Here is an 18,231-nt window from a genome sequence, read left to right on the forward strand (position 1 = left end):
CCTGTTTGGAACGTGGGGTTACTAATCCAGGGTGGCTATACATTCACCAACTACGAAGTTGTTTCTTCCTGAGTTGTAATTTGCTGGGGACAGGGACAGGGATATGGCAAAGAAGACTAGCCATTGAAGAATATTGCCTTGCCTGTGAATGTGAAAACCTTGTGTCTGATGCTCCTTTTAGCTACTATATCAGCAGAAGAGTAGAACATATGGAATAAAAATAAATAATAGGGGGAACAAATGTTAAAATAAATTTAGTTTGAAATGCTAGTGGTAAATGAAAGCGAGGGGTAAGGGGTATGGTATGTATAATCTTTTTTTTCTCTGTTATCATTTTATTTCTTTTTCTGTTGTCTTTTTATTTCTTTTTCTAAATTGATGCAAATGTTCTAAGAAATGATGAATATGCAACTATGTGATCATATTAAGAATTACCGATTGTATACGTAGAATGGAATGATCTCTTAATGTTTTGTTTGTTAATTTTTTTAATTAATAAAAAAAGTTACAAAAAAAAAAAAGAATATTGCCTTGCCAGTACACAGTATTTTCTGACCTATAACCTTCTAAATGAAGCCAAATATGATCTACTTTGGTCAAATAAGTTTAATTTTTAGCTGAATCCAGGAACACCACTGGTGGGCATTAAGCCCTAGTTTTCATCTTATCCATTCATTAGTGACTCTGATATCTCTATTCATGCTCCAGAATTCTCACCATGAGAAATTTGCTTCTGAATATCTCAAGTTATCAAACTCACAACTTGTCATCCTCCTTCCAACTCATATTTCTCCTAAACATACTCCTTTTCCATAATCCTTATTTTGATAAATGGTTTTACCATCCAATCATTGGCCAAACCGAATCTTTGGAGTCATCCTTGACTCCTTCTTCCAGTTAACTTCCAGATCTTAATCAGTTACCATATCATGTTGATTCTACCTCCTAAATAGTTCTCAAGAATTCATTTTCAGTAACTACAGGACCAACTTATCTGGTTATCTCACGTTTAGTTTTTCTCTACTCTTTTCCATTCTGCAATGATATTTCTAAAACAGAAATGCTGTATACCTATTTCAATTTGTTTAATAATTGTTTTCAGGACAAACTCGTAAACAAAGTTATTCATGATTTAACTTGGAGTCCCTTCCAGCACATTTGCCCACAATTCTGTTCTTCTCACTGTACACACTAGCTAAATTGAACAACTGAAGTTGCTTTAACACAACATGCCCTGTTGTGCCTCTATGCCTTTTTTTCATACACTTCTTATTCCATTCGGAATTTCCTCTCAATGTTTATTTATTCTTTCTCATATATTAAACTTAAGGTCAAATTTATATCATCTGAGAAGTGTTCATATACATTAGTGACGTTCTCTACTCAAAGTATTTATTCAATACCTCTAATATGCATAGCACTGAGCTAAACACTAGAGAAAATACTTATATACTTATATGAGATTTAGCCATTGTTCTCTAGAATATTATTATCTAGTTGGGGAGACAAAAATATACATAAAAATTAAGCAACAATATACATAAGCTGGATTTTCAAATGTATTTCTATAGTCTTGGCTGCTTACCTTGTCTTTGGTCAAACTATTTTTGTACGTTTCTACCTGATCTTTATCACCTCAACTCAGAATGCTCAAATGAAATTAGCAATATTTTGCCAAGCCTGTATATATGCTGCTTTTTTTCTGTCACAACAGTTCTTCCAATCAAAACTCAAATTTTCAACTCTTTTGATTTTAGTTTACTTTTTCCATTTAATTTAGCACATCATAAACTAAACTTGTCATCTATTCTTTTCATGAAATACCTTTTCTTTCTATCCCTTCTACTGAACTATTACATCCTTTATAACTTATGGCTGAATACCTCTTAACTTCCCTGCTACTATTTTATCCACACTCCAATTTTTATGCTTCTATTTGCTCAACACTATTAAATACTTTTTTCTTCATATCACTTCTCTGTATTATGAAAACATATTATCTTTCAATATTTTTTTCTCATTCATCTAACTACTCAAAGTCTTTCCATTCTTTATGGAATTCATCATTGTCTCATTATACACAATAGTATTGTGCTAATATAGACAATAATGATTAATCACTTGGATTACTCCAATAATTTCCTCTCTGGTCTCCTTACCTCTAATTTCTCTGTACCCATTCCATTGGCCAACATGCACACCGTTCTCTTTCTAAAATAATAAACAGGATTATATTATTCTCTATTTAAAAACCTCCATTGGTTCTTTACTAATTATAGAATAAAGTTCAAACTCCCTAGTTAGGCATACAAAGCCTTTCACATCTTATCTCAATCTACATTCCTAGATCATCTCCTGTTCTACAAGTAACACATCCTATAATAGAAATAGGAAAGTTCTATTTCCTTACAGGCTTGCACCTTTCATAACTCTGTAACTATGCACATGCTTGAAACCCAACCCATACTTCTTTATTTGGCAGTTCTTACTCATCCTTGAAGACTGGTTTTCAACTTCACTTCTGCGAAGTTTTCCCTAAAATCCATCAACAAGTAATTCCAAATTAACTCCAAATATTATACTTCATGTTGTTAATATTTCTATAACAGCTCCCATTACACAGTATTTTAATATAACTGCAAACTGATATTATTTCAGCTACTATATAGAAATAGCCTCCTATTTTATTCTCCTTTAATTCATTATCCACAATTGGCCACAATGGATTGGAATAATATGCTTAAAAAGAATATTTGATCTTATCACCCATCTACTTAAAATCTTTCAAGGGAAATGAAAAAAGAGAGAGATGAAATTCAGAGAAGCTCATAGAGAAAAGAAAGCTGGGAGAGGACCCACAGAAAATGGAGGAAGCCACTGAAGCCAGAGCCAGCAGATGCTGGCCACGTGCATTCCCATATGACAGAAGTGTCCCAGATGTTGACAGTATTTCTTCAGAGAAGGTATTGTCCTGTTGATGCCTTAATTTGGACATTCACATGTCCACAGAATTGTAAATTTGTAAGCTAATACATCCCATTGTAACAGCCAACCCATTTCTGGTATATTGCATTCCAGCAGGTTTAGCAAACCAGTACAACCCCCTTTGTATCCTTCTCTCGTTAGGGATTCACTCATTTGCTTTCTGTCACTATGGATCACTTTGCTTTTATAGAATTTTCTATAAATGAAAACAAAATACATAGTCTTTTTTTTTTTTGCCTACCTTTTTTTGACTCAGCACCATTATTCCAAGATGTATCCATATTTTTGCCTAAATAATTTGTTTATTCTTTAAAAAAAAAATCTTTCATTGGCTCCTCTCAGACTCTCAGGATAAAATTTATATTACCTAGCACTCAGCATATGGACATGGTTATCTCTCTAATCTTAAATCTAGCCAAGGATTCAGCTATACTCTTCCTCCTAAAGAACATCATGCTCTCTATCACTCTGGGCCTTTACATATGCTCATCTCTCTGTCTGGAATGCCAACCGGCCCCACCCCCACCCCCCAAACACACACACACACACTTGTTCCATGATTAACTCCTATCTTCTTCAGGGCTTTGCTTAAAAGTCTTACATTCCAGGAGGGCTTTACTGAACTCTAATGGAGACTGAGACAATGAATTTTTTGCTTTTCATCATATCAAGGGAACTACTATAGGCAATAGATGTTTTAAAAATGGAAGTCTATATAAATAACATTATACACAGGTAAAAATTGAAGCATTATTTTACTTCTGTCTTAGATTATAAACTAGGGATTGTATTTTAAAATATTGTCCTTCTCCATATCACCTTTACAATGCCTGATCTAGTTCTATACATGTAGTAGCTTCAAGACACATTTGGAATAAATAAATGAAAAAACACAGGACTTTAAAGGGGATCCAGTGCTTGGTTAGTCCACGCCATTGTTTCTAGATGACTTACTTAAACCATTGTGAAGAAGAACCAGGAGATACTATAGCCTTTTCAAGACATCCAGGAAAGATTTACAGTGAAGAAAAACCCATTTCTATAACAAAGTTACTCCTTTTATCTAAATTTCTATTGCTACCATTCAGTACATTTTTCTGTTTCTATTCTCAGAGAAGATGAATTATAACCAGCACTCGTATGTTTCAATGTAGTTTTGATGATAGTATCCATAGAAAAATTATTCAACACAGGCAACATTTATAATATCAAAGACTTTAAGACAATATATTAGAATTTTTCTTTATTCTTGGAGCAATTCACATTCCACTATACTCCAATTTAATCTGTGAAATTAAAGTAGTAAACTCTACAACAAAGGAGAGGAGTAACTGATGAAAAGGATTAGAAACTCAGCAAACAGAAAGCTTTATAATTATTAAATGATAGTAATTATACATAATAATTATAAATTACTTACCTCCAATTTATTGTTTGTCTGTGGGAGGAGGGAAAGTTTACTTCTGGTTTTAAGTTGGATCCCTGAATTTGTTTTAGGGCCTCTTCTAATGGAGGAACTGTTTTTTGAAAAACTAAGGGAATTATAAAGAGAGAAATATCAAATAATACAGAATCAGCTCATCTTCAATGGTCTCTTTATATTGAACATATAACCTAATTGGTCAATGTTAAAATAGTACTTTAAAATTTTTGTAAAAAGAAAATATTTTTGGAATACAGCAAATATTTTAAATTTAGAGATCTGATTCCCCAAAGAGAAACGGTTACCTTAAAATTCTCATCACTAATTTTAAGAATGTATATCTGGAAAAAAACCAAACAAACTGAGAAATGTCCAGGGTCTTCATTCTGGCATGCAAACCCTTAATAATTTGATTTCATGGTCCCACAAATTTCTGACAAAATTTATAAAGATTCCTATAAAGAAAAAGAGAAGATAAAAAAACACCAACCCAGTCTATTGGGCACTTACTATATATATGCAATGTACATTATTTTCAAGTTCTCTACAAATATTAACTAATTTAATTTCACTATGTCTATTGCAGTTTTTCTTTGTTTTGTAGCAAGGGGAAGTGTCAGCTTATCTCATATATTTGGTAAACTTTTGGCTTAAACTTCTTGATTTGAGAATAAATTAATAGAAAACTAAATAAATAATTGTCTTTCATAAATTTGTTCTTGCTCTTCACTCACAGCCTAGAATTTTTTAAAGATACTAACTTAATGTTTTGGACAGATCATATATTCAGAAATCAAAACTATATCAAATCAAATAAAAACTATATAAAAGAAATACACTCATAAATGTTGTTCTTACTAATTACTTGGGTATTCTTTTACATTTCTTTATGCAAATACAAGTAAATGTCAATGCTTATATTTTTTTAATTTTCTCCTTTTCTTATACAGAAGGCAGAGTAATATATATTCCTATATACATATTGTTCTGGACCTTGTATTACGCTTAATATATCCTGAAGATCAGGGGCAGATTCCAGATTTTATGAGGTAAAAAACTTAAAGAATTTGGGGGGTCTACAATAAGAAAAAAATAATGCAACTATTTTTGCAAATATATAGATACAAATATAAAATTAAATGTAGGGGCCATGACAGTGAGGGGCCCTGAAACTTAAACCTCATTAGCATCAAGGTAAATCAACCCCTGCTAGAGAACTTTTCTTAACGGTCCATAGAGAATTTACATATTATTGTCTTTATAGTTGCATAATATTCCATTGAGTAGAAGTATATGTCATTGTTTTTTTGCTAAAGCTCTTAATTTTTGTACTTAGACCTTTGTGTGGGCAGCACTCTCTCTGGGGTAAACAATGACCACGAGTGCTGACTACTCCAAGGCATTTAGCACAGCTGACCATATTCTCTTTCTCCAAACTGCCTTCTCCCTCAGCTTTCTTACATTATTTTCTTTGCTTGCCTTTCCCACCCACCCCCACTTCCTCGATAACTACTTCCAAAAATTCATTTTAGTTCCTCTCTCTCTACCTTATAGTAAATGCTAATGTGCATAAACATTCTATCTTGGGTCCTGTTTTCAATCTGTAGGTCTATATCCTGTCATTTATTTAGCTTGTCTTTGCATGACTTTATTTATCAATTACATATCTGTTAGTGACACTTAAATCTACATTTCCTATTCTATATCTTTTTTTTGAGTTTTAGACCCATATTGCTTGTTGCTAACTGGATTTCTCCATTTGGATGGACCATATATGGGCTGCTCAGTATCAACACATTTGAAACAAAATGAATGACCTTTTGTATCTCTAACTTGGTTCTGTTTATTTACAACCTTGATTAATATTACCATCATCTATCAAAATATTTAATTCATTAAAAAAGTATTTAATGAATGCTTATAATATGTGGGCTCTCTGCCAAGTCCTAGAGGGACTGCTCTCCTCTTAGCCTTGTTTCCACCACTCTCACTCATTAACTTAATACTATTGATTATATCTCCTGACTATACTATCTCTTATTTCCATATCTACCACACTGCTTTAATTTAGGAACTTAATACCTCTTGCCACAGTTATTGAAATAGCCCCCTAACTATTCTATTTATTTTAGTATATCTCCGCTTCAATCTATCTTCCATGTTGCAACGGTAAATATCGTTCTAATAAACAAACTAAACTTATAGCAGAAACCCCTAGTTGCCCACCTAATACTCATTTTCCTTCTCTTCCTTGATAACAGACCCTATATTGTTAGGTAGCAATATATCCATATTAAAACAACTGCATTTTTCAGCCTCCCTTGCAGATGGAGTTGGCAAGTAGATAGATGGGGGCTTTGAGAAAACACATTAAAGGGAGCTCAAAGGTAAAGTCTTTTGTCTTTTCCCTTTCTTCTTTCTTCCTGCCTAGACCATTGATTTGATGGCTGTGGAGCTCTAGCAGCTAACTTGTGACTACCAGGTAAGGATGTAAGCCACATATTAAGGTTGAAAGACAGTACGAGTCTGGGTCCCCAAAGATACTGCATAAACATCAAACCAGCTCTTGACTATCTACCTCAGGACTTTATAGTACATGAGAGGAAAATAAACCCCTATCATATTTAAGCCACTGTTATTTTGGGCAGTGTTACAAGCAGCTGATTCCTCACTGACATAACGATGGCTTGCTTTCCAGTTACAAAATTCTAAGTGGACTCCATTTTGGATAAAGACAAAACTCCTAACATGGCATACAGCTATTTGAGAATTGTTCTAATCTTTACTTCTAGCCTCATATCCATTTTTCTTCTACTTTTTACCTCTATCCTATGCTTCAGCTACACTGAAATACATAATTTAGTTCTATAAGCTGTTCCCTATCTCTAGGATGTCCTTTTTCTTTTCCCTTGCTAAATGCTTATTCTTCAAGATTAACAACTTCAGTGGTTTTTCCAGAGATGACTTCCTGATGCCTATATGTAGGTTTAGTGTTCTTTCCTCTGTGCTTTCACAGTACTTTACATATTCTAATAAATAATAATTATCATTATATTTATTGACATTAATTGTTTATATTATTGTCATATCCAAAATAGACTGAGATTTTTAAGGCTAGAGTTTAATTAGATTTCTCCATATCTCAGCTTATCTCATTGGCTAAGTACGACATAGTACAACTTATGTTTGCTGAATATGTAAAGCTTCTTCTGCCTACCCCTTTTCTTTAAGAAGCTTTGACATATTGTTAATTCTAACTATTTAAGGTATAGAGAATGTAGAGGTGATATTAATGAATCAGCAATATTTGTATTTAAATTCTTAATCAATTCCAGGTCTTAGATTGTTGGGTTGTATCACTTGGTAGATATTTGTTTTGTTTTGCCAGATTCTCAAACATAAATTTGAACCAAACTATGACTAAAATGCCAGAATGAATGTGACACTAATTTACTGAGTCAAAATGTTAAATTTTCTTTTATTAAACCAGTTAAAAACCAAAACAAAAAAAAAGTTAAAAGCCAGTTTGAGATAAAATCAGACTTGTCTGCTTTCAAAATTTACTGAGTCAAAAAAATATTCTTTAAATTAAACCTAAACCAAATATTTCTCATTTGGTTAAAGTCCTAATACTCAAAAGGCATTTTGGTTTGAATTTTTACTTTGATCACTTATTTATCATTTTACTGTCTTCTCAATCAGATGTGATAGCCTTAGTTTCTGTTCTATAGTTCTAGAAATTAAGGCACCTGCTCTCCTGCGCTGTGAAAGTGGAATATAGCCACGCTGGAATTTTTCAGTAACTTCTTCAAACTTCTGTTTTCTTTGTTGAAGTATTTGTTCTCTCATTTGGTGTTCTTGTTCTTCTTGTTCTTTCCATTTCTCTTCAAAGGCCCTATATTTAAAAATATAAAGTACATAACAAAATTAGGCAGTAAACTTTAAAAACCTCAACATAGGAAACCTTCAAAAAATGCATTTCTTATATAGTGCATTTATATAATGGTATGTTCATATTTCCAAATTTTACTCACTTAGAAACATTAAATTGTATTTTTTAAAAAAGACATGACTGGGTGGGCCACAGTGGCTCAGCAGGCAGAGTTCTCACCTGCCATGCCGTAGACCAGGTTCAATTCCCGGTACCTGCCCAAGCAAAAAAAAAAAAAAAAAAAAATACATGACTAAAAATATCTTTGTAAATGGTAATCTCAAAACTCCATCTAGGTCTTTTTTTTTGCAACTAAAGCAGGGCTCTGTAATAGGCTCCTTTCTATTTTTTTGGTAGGCCTATGTATCCCCTTCCTTTTACTGTGGAAAAAGAGAAGCTACACTATTTTCTGTAATAATGTGAAAAACTAAATCACTGGTGAATTTACCTTTAGGAAAATACCATATATTTTTCCTTTTCTCTTAGAGCGGATATAGAAAATTCAGATTTAGCTCTTCTGTAACAGGGTTATAGATCGTCAAGTGGTCCAATCTGAAGGAAATAGGAAGCAGTGGGGATGCCACAGGTAGGTAAGAAAGTTTTTTAACCTCCCAAAGTAATCTCCTTCAAGATATCCCTCCAGGTCTTTGATATTGAGGATGTTTCCTCAATCTCATATAATGTGCAATGCAATGCAGCTTTAAATTCCTTTTTCTAACCACATTGTTGCCCCTAAGAACTTTCCTATAGAGATATTTTAGCATTGTTGCCCAACAGATATGAAATGTAAGCTGTTTGATCATTTAAAATTTTGTAGTAGCTACATTAAAAAAAAAACACCAGTGAAATTAATTTTTGATAATAGGTTTTATTTAACTCAATATATCCAAAATATCATTTCAACATGAAATTGATATAAAAATTATTGAACATTTTATATTACTTTTTATACTAGTATATTTTATACTTAAAATGCATCTCCTTCTGGACTAGCCATCTTTCAAGTGCTCAATAGATATATAAGGCTAGTGGCAAACTGTAATGGACAGCAAAGTTCTAGAGCCTCCACTGGTGGGGCCCTGAAGAAGAAAGGTTTTGGTTGAGAGACAAGGACTTGAGGACAGATTAGATACAGGAATGTCCTTAAAGGTACTCAAATTCTTAAGGACTTTCCCCTTAAAACGTAGGAAAGGACATAATTGTCATTTGCTTTTATTTAATTTTCCTATTTTTAAACATAATTTCCTTTAATTACTCTAATCAAGTGGTTCTCAACCTGTGACATTCTCCTCTTCTCTCTCTCTGTCCCTAGGAGGACTTTGGAAATTTGTAGATGAGTTGTTTGTTTTTTATCATAAAAACTTAACACATAAACATACAAACACTCTTGACATACAAACATTCCATACATGGTGTACAATCAGTGGCTCATAATATCTTCATATAGTTGCGTACTCAACACCATGATTGTTTTTGAACATTTGCATCACTCCAGCAAAAGAAATAAAAAGAAAAAAGAAAAAACTCATACATACCATATCTCTCACCCCTACATCTCATTGACCACTAGTACTTCAATATACTGTGGATGAGTTTTGATTGTCACAATAATAAGGGCTGGGTACTAGATTTAGCTTCTCATAACAGGAATTCTAAATGTAATATAATGCATGGACGATCCCATATAAAAAAAGAATTATTCTGCCCCAAATACTAAAGATCCACCTACTGGGAAATCTTTCTGTAATGTATGACACATTCCTGCAGCCTTATATGGTGGAATGATGGAGAACAGCAGATCTGCCACTCATTTACAACCACGCTTGGACCAGGGCTGGTCCCGTGATTCTCTTATAATAACTGAATATTATAGAGTGACTCTGACTTTCTAGGCTAGATTAGGAGCTTTGCAGCTTTTACTGTACGCTTTTGGAACACTTGCTCTGGGAAAAGCCAGACACTGTGTAAGAGGTTCAACCACCTTGAGATTGTCCTGTTGAGAGAAAGCCCAAGCTAGCTAAAAGGGATATAGCATGGAGAGTGATGCTTAACTAGCTTCAGCTGTTCTAGCCATTCCAGTCCAAGCACCAGATATAGGACTGAAGAAGGCATTTTGGATGTCGAGCTCAGCAGAGCCTTCAAATAATCATTTCCCTCAAAATCTGAGAGCAACAACATTCTCAAATGAGAACTATCTGCTAGACCAGTGACCCACAGATCTATAACAAATTGTTTTATTAAGCTACTAAATTTTGGAGTGGTTTGTTATACAGTGTTAAATAAGCAGAATAATAATTTTTTTGGAGGTGGTGGACATGTTTATTAACGAATGTGGTGATTGGCTTCATGTATGCCAAATGTATTAAATTGTATACTTTAAATATGTGCAATTTATTATATATCAATTATACCCTGGTAAATCTGTTAAGAAACTATTTTAAGTAAGCACAGTTTCAGTTTCTGGGCCAATCCATTCCCTGGATTGTAAATCAATCATTTTTAACTGCATAACATTTATTTAGTGGGGATGGGAGAAATCTTTATTAATAATATTTTACTTCTTTTTTTTCAAAATTTTTAATTAATTTTTAAATTTTTTAAAAAAATTACAAGAAAGTAACACAATCTTAATATATGATCATTCCATTCTACATATATAATCAGTAATTCACAAAATCATCACATAGTTGCATATTCATCATCATGATCATTTCTTAGAACACTTGCATCAATTCAGAAAAAGAAATAAAAAGACAATAGAAAAATAAAACGAACACAAACAAAAAAATTATACATACCATACCCCTCACCCCTCCCTTTCATTGATCACTAGCATTTCAAACTAAATTTATTTTAACATTTGTTCCCCCTATTATTTATTTTATTCCATATGTTCTACTCGTCTGTTGACAAGATAGATAAAAGGAGCATCAGACACAGGTTTTCACAATCACACAGTCACACTGTGAAAGCTATATCATTATACAATCATCATCAAGAAACATGGCTACTGAAACACAGCTCTACATTTTCAGGCAGTACCCTCCAGCCTCTCAATTACAACTTGGGTAACAAGGTGATTACCCAACTTGGGTAACAATCTATTTAATTTTAAGTAGGCTTGACCTATCCTTTGTGGGGTTAAGTTTCATATGAACAAACTCCAAGACTGGGGGCTCAGCCTATAGCTTTGGTTGTCCACACTGCTTGTGAGAATTCATCTTGGGGAAGTTGAATTTCTTCCCCGTTCTCACCATTCCCCGAAGGGGACTTTGCAAATACTTTTCCACTCACTGATCGAATCACTCTGGGATTCATCGGGGCATCACTCTGGACAAACTAACAAAATCTCATGTCCTACCCAAGATTCCAAGTACTTATGGTGTTCAATCAAGCTATATACATTAGTTATATTAGGAAATGCACTAGTCAAAACACAAATTTTGTACCAAATAAACATTTTTTGTTTAGTCTCACACATAAGTTGAAATTTTAAAATATTACCATCTATTTTCAGCACCCTGCAGTAATGACATTCCTTTGTTCTTCCTCATTCAAAAACATTTTTTAAATTTGTGCATTTAGTCACCATCACTATACACTCTAGGCATTCCTAGATTATACCATCTCAATCCTTATCGTCTATCTTTCTTTGTGATTTCATTTATGCCCCCAGTCCTCCTCCCTCTATCATTCTCACATTCAGCTTCATTCAGTGTTTTAACATAATTGTATTACAGTTAGGTAGTATTGTGCTGTCCATTTCTAAGTTTTTATATTCAGTCCAGTTGCACAATCTGTATCCCTTCAGCTCCAATTACCCAATATCTTACCCTATTTCTATCTCCTGGTGGTCTCTGTTACCAACGAAATATTCCAAGTTTATTCACTAATGTCAGTTTATATCAGTGAGACCATACAGTATTTATCCTTTCGTTTTTGGTTAATCTGACTCAGCATAATGTCCTTAAGGTCCATCTATGTTGTTACATACTTCATATTTTATTCTGTCTTCCAGCTGCATAATATTCCATCATATGTATATGTCACAGTTTGTTTACCCACCCGTCTATTGATGGACATTTTGGCTGTTTCCATCTCTTGGTAATTGTAAATAATACTGCTATAAATATTGGTGTGCAAATGTCTGTTTGTGTCCTTCCCCTCATATCCTTTGAGTAGAGACAGCATATAGATGGGTCCTGTTTTTTCCATTTTTTCCCTATATTTTCTTTTTCTTGTCAGATTTCAGATGTCACATCCTCCAGTTCAGTAATCCTCTCTTCTGCCTCTCGAAATCTACCATTATAGGTTTCCATTGTTTTTTTCATCTCTTCTACTGTGCCTTTCATTCCCATAAGTTCTTTGATTTGTTTCTTCAGACTTTCCATTTCTTCTTTTTGTTCATTTCTTGTCTTCTTTATATCCTCCCTCAATTCATTGATTTGGTTTTTGATGAGGTTTTCCATGTCTGTTTGTATATTCTGAATTAATTGTTTCAGCTCCTATATCTCATTTGAATTGTTGGTTTGTTCCTTTGACTGGGCCATAGCTTCAATTTTCCTGGTGTGATTTGTTATTTTTTGCTGGCGTCTAGGCATTTAATTACCTTAATTCATTTATTCTGGAGACTGCTTTCACTTCTTTTACCTAGGGTTTTCTTGCTGGATGAATTTGTGGTCTGTATGTTCTTTGACATTCAGTTCAGCCTTTTCTGGACCTCTAGCTTAGGTTTTGTTTAACAGAGGAGAATTTTTCAGTTCTTCTTTCTTGCCTTTCCTGTATGGTGCCATTTCCTCCCCACCCACCCTTAGGAGGGTCTATTTAGGTATTATAGACCCCAGCTGGATTTTCCCAGACCAAACTGGCCTCTTGTCAGGAGGAAAGAGTTACCTGTGTCAGTTTTCCCTGAGGGTGAGACACAGTAGGTTGAAAGACTTTCCTGTGAAGTCTCTGGACTCTGTATTTCTTATCCTGCCTAGTATGTGGTGCTTGTCTGCCAGCAGGTCCCACCAGTGTAAGATGATTCAGTACCTTTAACTTTGGCAGACTCTCCCTGCTGGGGACTTGCTGGAGACAGAGGAGAGGTTGTAGGCTGGTTTTAATGGCTTCAAATTACCAAGCTCTGGTGTCTGAGTTCCTTAAGGGAGGGATTCCACCTGAGTTGGGCTTCACCCTTCCCCTGGGGAAGGCATAGGCTCCAGATAAGCCCTCAAACGAGCTTGTTTCTGCCTATGCCTGGGATAGTAGCAGCCTAAGAAGCCCTGCCACTGTATCCAAAGGCAGTCAAGCCTCTGCAGAAACACAGTCACAAAAACCTCTGTTTCTTTTTTTTTCTTTTTCCGTCAGCCCTGCCTCCTTGGCGCCGGAGCAAAAATGAGCGACCTCCGCTTTGACCAGGTTCACCTTAGCTGGGGGCTATTTTTAGTAGTCAGAATTTGTTAATTAACTCCACAATTGGTGTTTGGTTGGGCTCAGCCCCTGCTGCTGGTAAGGTCTCTTTCCTTTCCCCTCTGGGAAGCAGCCTGTGGGGGAGGGGCGCCAGCCGCCGTGGCTTAGGGAACTCATGGTTCTGGGGGGGCTCACAGCCGGTCCAGCTGGTCCAGACTGGGGTACACTGTGTATCTTGTCACTGATGTGGCCCCAGGAGCTGTTCTGTACTGTTTCTGGTTATTTAGTAGTTGTTCTGGTGGACGAACTAAAACGCGGACATTGCTAAGCCGCCATCTTGGCCCGGAAGTCTAATATTTTACCTCTTTATGTTAATTATAAAAGTTTTATTACAAGCATTTTATTATCTATGCTTTTCTGAACAAAATAATTTTGCGGACATATTAAATATTTAGTTTTTGATATAGAAATCAGGTATTCTCAGTTAACAGCATTGTGCCATGCACCAGTAGTTCAGAGTGTCAGTGGACTATAACTACAAACTTAGGCAACTGTCAGCTCTTGTATCATGGTTGATGATAACTGTAATTGCATGAAGTGACTTACAATTACTACATCTTTTTTGTTTAAACAGAGATGTCTGTATCTTGGAGGAGTTGTTTTTTTGCATTTCTCTTCTAAAGTACTTCTTAACTGGTAATGAGAACAGTTTACACTTAATCTATTTAGGTAAGTAGGACAAATTAGTCATCTGTACCTATTATTAATTTATTTTAGTGATATTCCCGTGATCCTCACATGATGGCCTGTCCTTTACTCTGGCTGAAGTGGAGCGAACTCTAGTAAAAACTATATATTTGAACTTGTAGATTTTTGGTATTCCCAAATTTAGCATTTCTAGATTTACTTATTTGAAAGGAACCTTGTATATGGTCCATGACTTTATTAGAATTTGAAATTTTGCTGAGGCACAAATTTCACATTCTGTAATACCTCTGTTAGACTGAGGTTCTTTCTTTAGTGAATAATCCTTTTAAATAAACTTGCATTTATGTTTCAGAATAGCTGTAAAATTTTCAAACACAAGTATTTCTCATGAAGTTTTGTTTTATTACATTTCATGGCAAAAATTATATCAAGTGATTGTCCAACTTGAGAACTCATAGAAGTCTTAGAACATAGCCCTCAAAGATGTCACAGTCTCATCTACACTTTAGGGAATAATTGAAATCTAGAAAGTATATACATATTGAATACTCTGTTCTCTGGGTAGACTCATTTTTTTATAGGTTACTGGAAATTAGATGGGAATTTTCAAGTTTTTATAGGGAGCATCTTATAAATTTTAAGATCCTTGCAGTTTTCACATTCAGCCTTAAATCTTTATTAATCACATTTTTTTCTTCACTCCCCATTAGCTATCTCATTTCACTCTACTACTTTCTCTTAAAATAATTCCATGTATTAAAATAACATAATTTTAATCTTACCTGCCATTGTAATTACCATTTTTTCCCTAACAAAAACACACATTCATATTTTAAAACTATGGGCAAATTCACGTAATGTTTTTTAGTATGTGGTAGAGACAGTTGTTATGGTTTGCTAAGGCTGCCAGAATGCAATATACCAGAAATGAATTGGAATTATAAAAGGGATGTATTAAGTTACAAGTTACAATTCTAAAGCCATGAAAACATCCAAATTAAAGCACCAATAAGAAGATACCTTCTGTGAGGAAAGGAATGTGGCATCTGGGTTCCTCTGTCACATAGGAAGACACATGGCAACATCTGCTGTTCTTATCTCCTGGCTTCTGTTTTCAAAGGGCTCTCTCAGCTTCTGGTGTCTCCTGGGGTGTTTTCCTTCTGTATCTCCAAATATCTGTGTCTAAGCTTTCTCTAAAATGTTTCCCTGTTAAAGGATTCCAGTAAGCTGCTTAAGATCCACTTTGAATGAATGGGGCCACATCTCCATGAAAATAACCTAATCAAGAGGTCCCACCCAATAATAGGCCTGTCCCACATGACTGGATTAGAAGAACATGTCTTTCTAGGGTATATAACATTTCAAACCAGCAGACTAGTGAAATGTATTGCTGAGGAATCACATATAATAAAATTTAGGTCAAGAAGTTAGGAGTGCCTTTTTAAATGTCAGAGATGGGAAAGAAATCAGATATTCAAATATGTAATTTCCCTCCTTTGGTTATAAAGCCAGCATTATAAATGGACTTCATAAATGTATATATTTTTCCTCAAGTACCCTAATTTCCAACATTGAATACTCAACATGAATTTTATCATTGCTTCTCGTGGATGGAATGCCCTCTTTAAGAAATGCTTACTACACATTCATTATTTTTTTTATATGTCAATAATGCACATTAAATTGACTTAAAATGTTTTGCAGTTATTTTGATAGATGTCATTAGGGCATCCTTCTCTAAATTTTTCTTCTCTTTCTATATGTAGGGCAAGGGCCTGTTGTTCTGATCAATATATCAGTGATCAAGATATAGAAGCTGATAGAAATATTCAACATGTATCCTGGCTGTTCATGCTATCATTTGAATTTTAACTTGCATTTGAACAGCACAAATATTACCAATTTACTTATTGGGAAATGTAATAAAAGATGCCTCTTGTTAAAATAACAAACAAAAAAACCTGTATATCTGAGAGTTCGCTTGAGAAAATCCATGGCTTGCCTGGATGTTTAAGGGAATTTATTAAATGATGGTCACATAAATTCCCTTGTAATTTATGTATCTGAAGTCATTCAGTGATATCTGTTCATTACAGAGTCATCAAATAAGACATTTGACATGTCTGATATACTGGTTTGAAGCTTTGGTTTGAAGCCCCATAAAAAGCCATGTTCTCTAATCCATACCTATTGGGGCAAACCTACTGTTGTGTGAAACCTTTTTTTTCTTTAAATTTATTTTTTACTATCAAACCAAAACAACATACAAACATGAACATTCTTAATATGCAAACATTCCGTACATGGTGTACAATCAATGTCTCACAATATCATCAAGTAGTAGGATATTCATCACCATGATCATTTCTTAGAACATTTGCATCAAATGATTCTAAATGATTCTAAAAAGAATCAAAACGAAAAAAGAAAAAACTCACACAGACCATACCCTTATCCGTCCCTCTCATTGACCACTAGTATTTCCATCTCAATAGATTTTTTTTTTAATTGGGTGGCTTGCCTTTTTTTTTTTTTTTTTTAACTTTTTTTATTGTATAGTATAATATATACAATGCAAAGAAATAAAAAAGCATGAATAATACATAATAAACAATAAAACTCAGTCTCTGGCTGAGTTGTCTTGTGTTTTCTTTCAGCCTTGCACAATATATATGAAACTATGATAGGCTAAAGTGTTGGCTTGCAAGTAGGGTAAAATCTCACCCTTCACTGTTTCTGACTTAGCACTTGTTAGAATGGCTATAAAGCAAGCCCCACTTATATTGTCTCCTATGTTGTCTACAAGAGGAGAACTGCAAATACAGAAAGGCTGAAAGAAAAAGGTTGAAAAAAGCGTAAGTATGAAAAACATATTGAAGTATATTAACATCAGTAACAATAAACTTTAAGATAAGGAGTATTTCCAATGATAAACAATGTTTCATGATGATAGAAGGGTCAATTTATAAGGAAAACACAAAAATTATAAATATGCACCTAATAACAGAGATTCAAAATATCTGTAGCCAAATCTAACAGAACTAAAGGGAGAAATTGACAAAGCAACTGTAATAGTTGTAGATTGCAGCATCCCTCTTTTTTTTTAATTAAAGAAAAAAGAAATTAACCCAACATTTAGAAATCATTCCATTCTACATATGCAATCAGTAATTTTTAAAGCATCCCTCTTTTAATAACTAACAACCAGATGAAAAAATCAATAAGAATATAACACTATTAAGTACCTTGACCTAATTGTTGTGCTTATAGAACAAGTATTTATATCCAACAACTATAAGAAATCTTATGCTGGACTATAAAATAAACGTCAATGAATTCCATAAGACTTAAATCTTACAGAGTATGTTCTCCGATCAAAATGAAATTATATAAGAAATCAATGAAGATATCCAAAACAAGTCCAAATCCCCCCCTTCTAAATGAGTTGTAGGTCATAGAAGAAATCAAAAAGGAAGAAAATATTTTGAACTACATGGACATGAAAATTTGGCATATTAAAATTTATTAAAAGCAGTTAAAAGATTATTGCAGGAAATGTATAACTTTAAATATTTATGTCAGAAAAAATGAAAGGCTTAAAATCAATGATTTCTGTGTCTATCTTAAGAAGTTAGAAAAAGAGTATATTTATCCCAATTTAGGAGAAAGAAAATAGAAAAGAGAAAAAAAATCAATGAAATATTTAAAATGTATAGAGAAAATTATATCCAAAAGTTTCTTTTTGAAAATGCTGATAAAATCTACTAACTCCTGGCATGAATGATGAAGGGAA

General features: G+C 33.9%; 1 protein-coding gene across 11 annotated transcripts in view; it reads right to left on the minus strand.

The window, feature by feature from the left end:
- The window catches only part of CEP126 (centrosomal protein 126), a 96,349-nt gene that overhangs the window by 57,191 nt on the left and 20,927 nt on the right, over positions 1-18,231 (minus strand). For 10 of the 11 annotated variants that reach the window (XR_013156599.1, XR_013156600.1, XR_013156602.1 and 7 more), the window contains 2 exons: positions 8,158-8,303; positions 4,406-4,517 (listed from right to left, as the gene is read on the minus strand). Coding sequence is in view for 7 of the 11 variants with exons in the window: in XM_077113163.1 (XP_076969278.1) it covers positions 4,406-4,517; positions 8,158-8,303 (258 nt within the window). In the remaining 4 variants the exon portion in view is untranslated. Of the gene's footprint in view, positions 1-4,405; positions 4,518-8,157; positions 8,304-15,458; positions 15,645-18,231 lie in introns of all 11 variants that reach the window. The other variant, XM_077113162.1, reaches the window with a different exon arrangement.

The sequence above is a fragment of the Tamandua tetradactyla genome, chromosome 8 (assembly GCF_023851605.1).
Source record: "Tamandua tetradactyla isolate mTamTet1 chromosome 8, mTamTet1.pri, whole genome shotgun sequence".
NCBI lineage: Eukaryota > Metazoa > Chordata > Mammalia > Pilosa > Myrmecophagidae > Tamandua > Tamandua tetradactyla.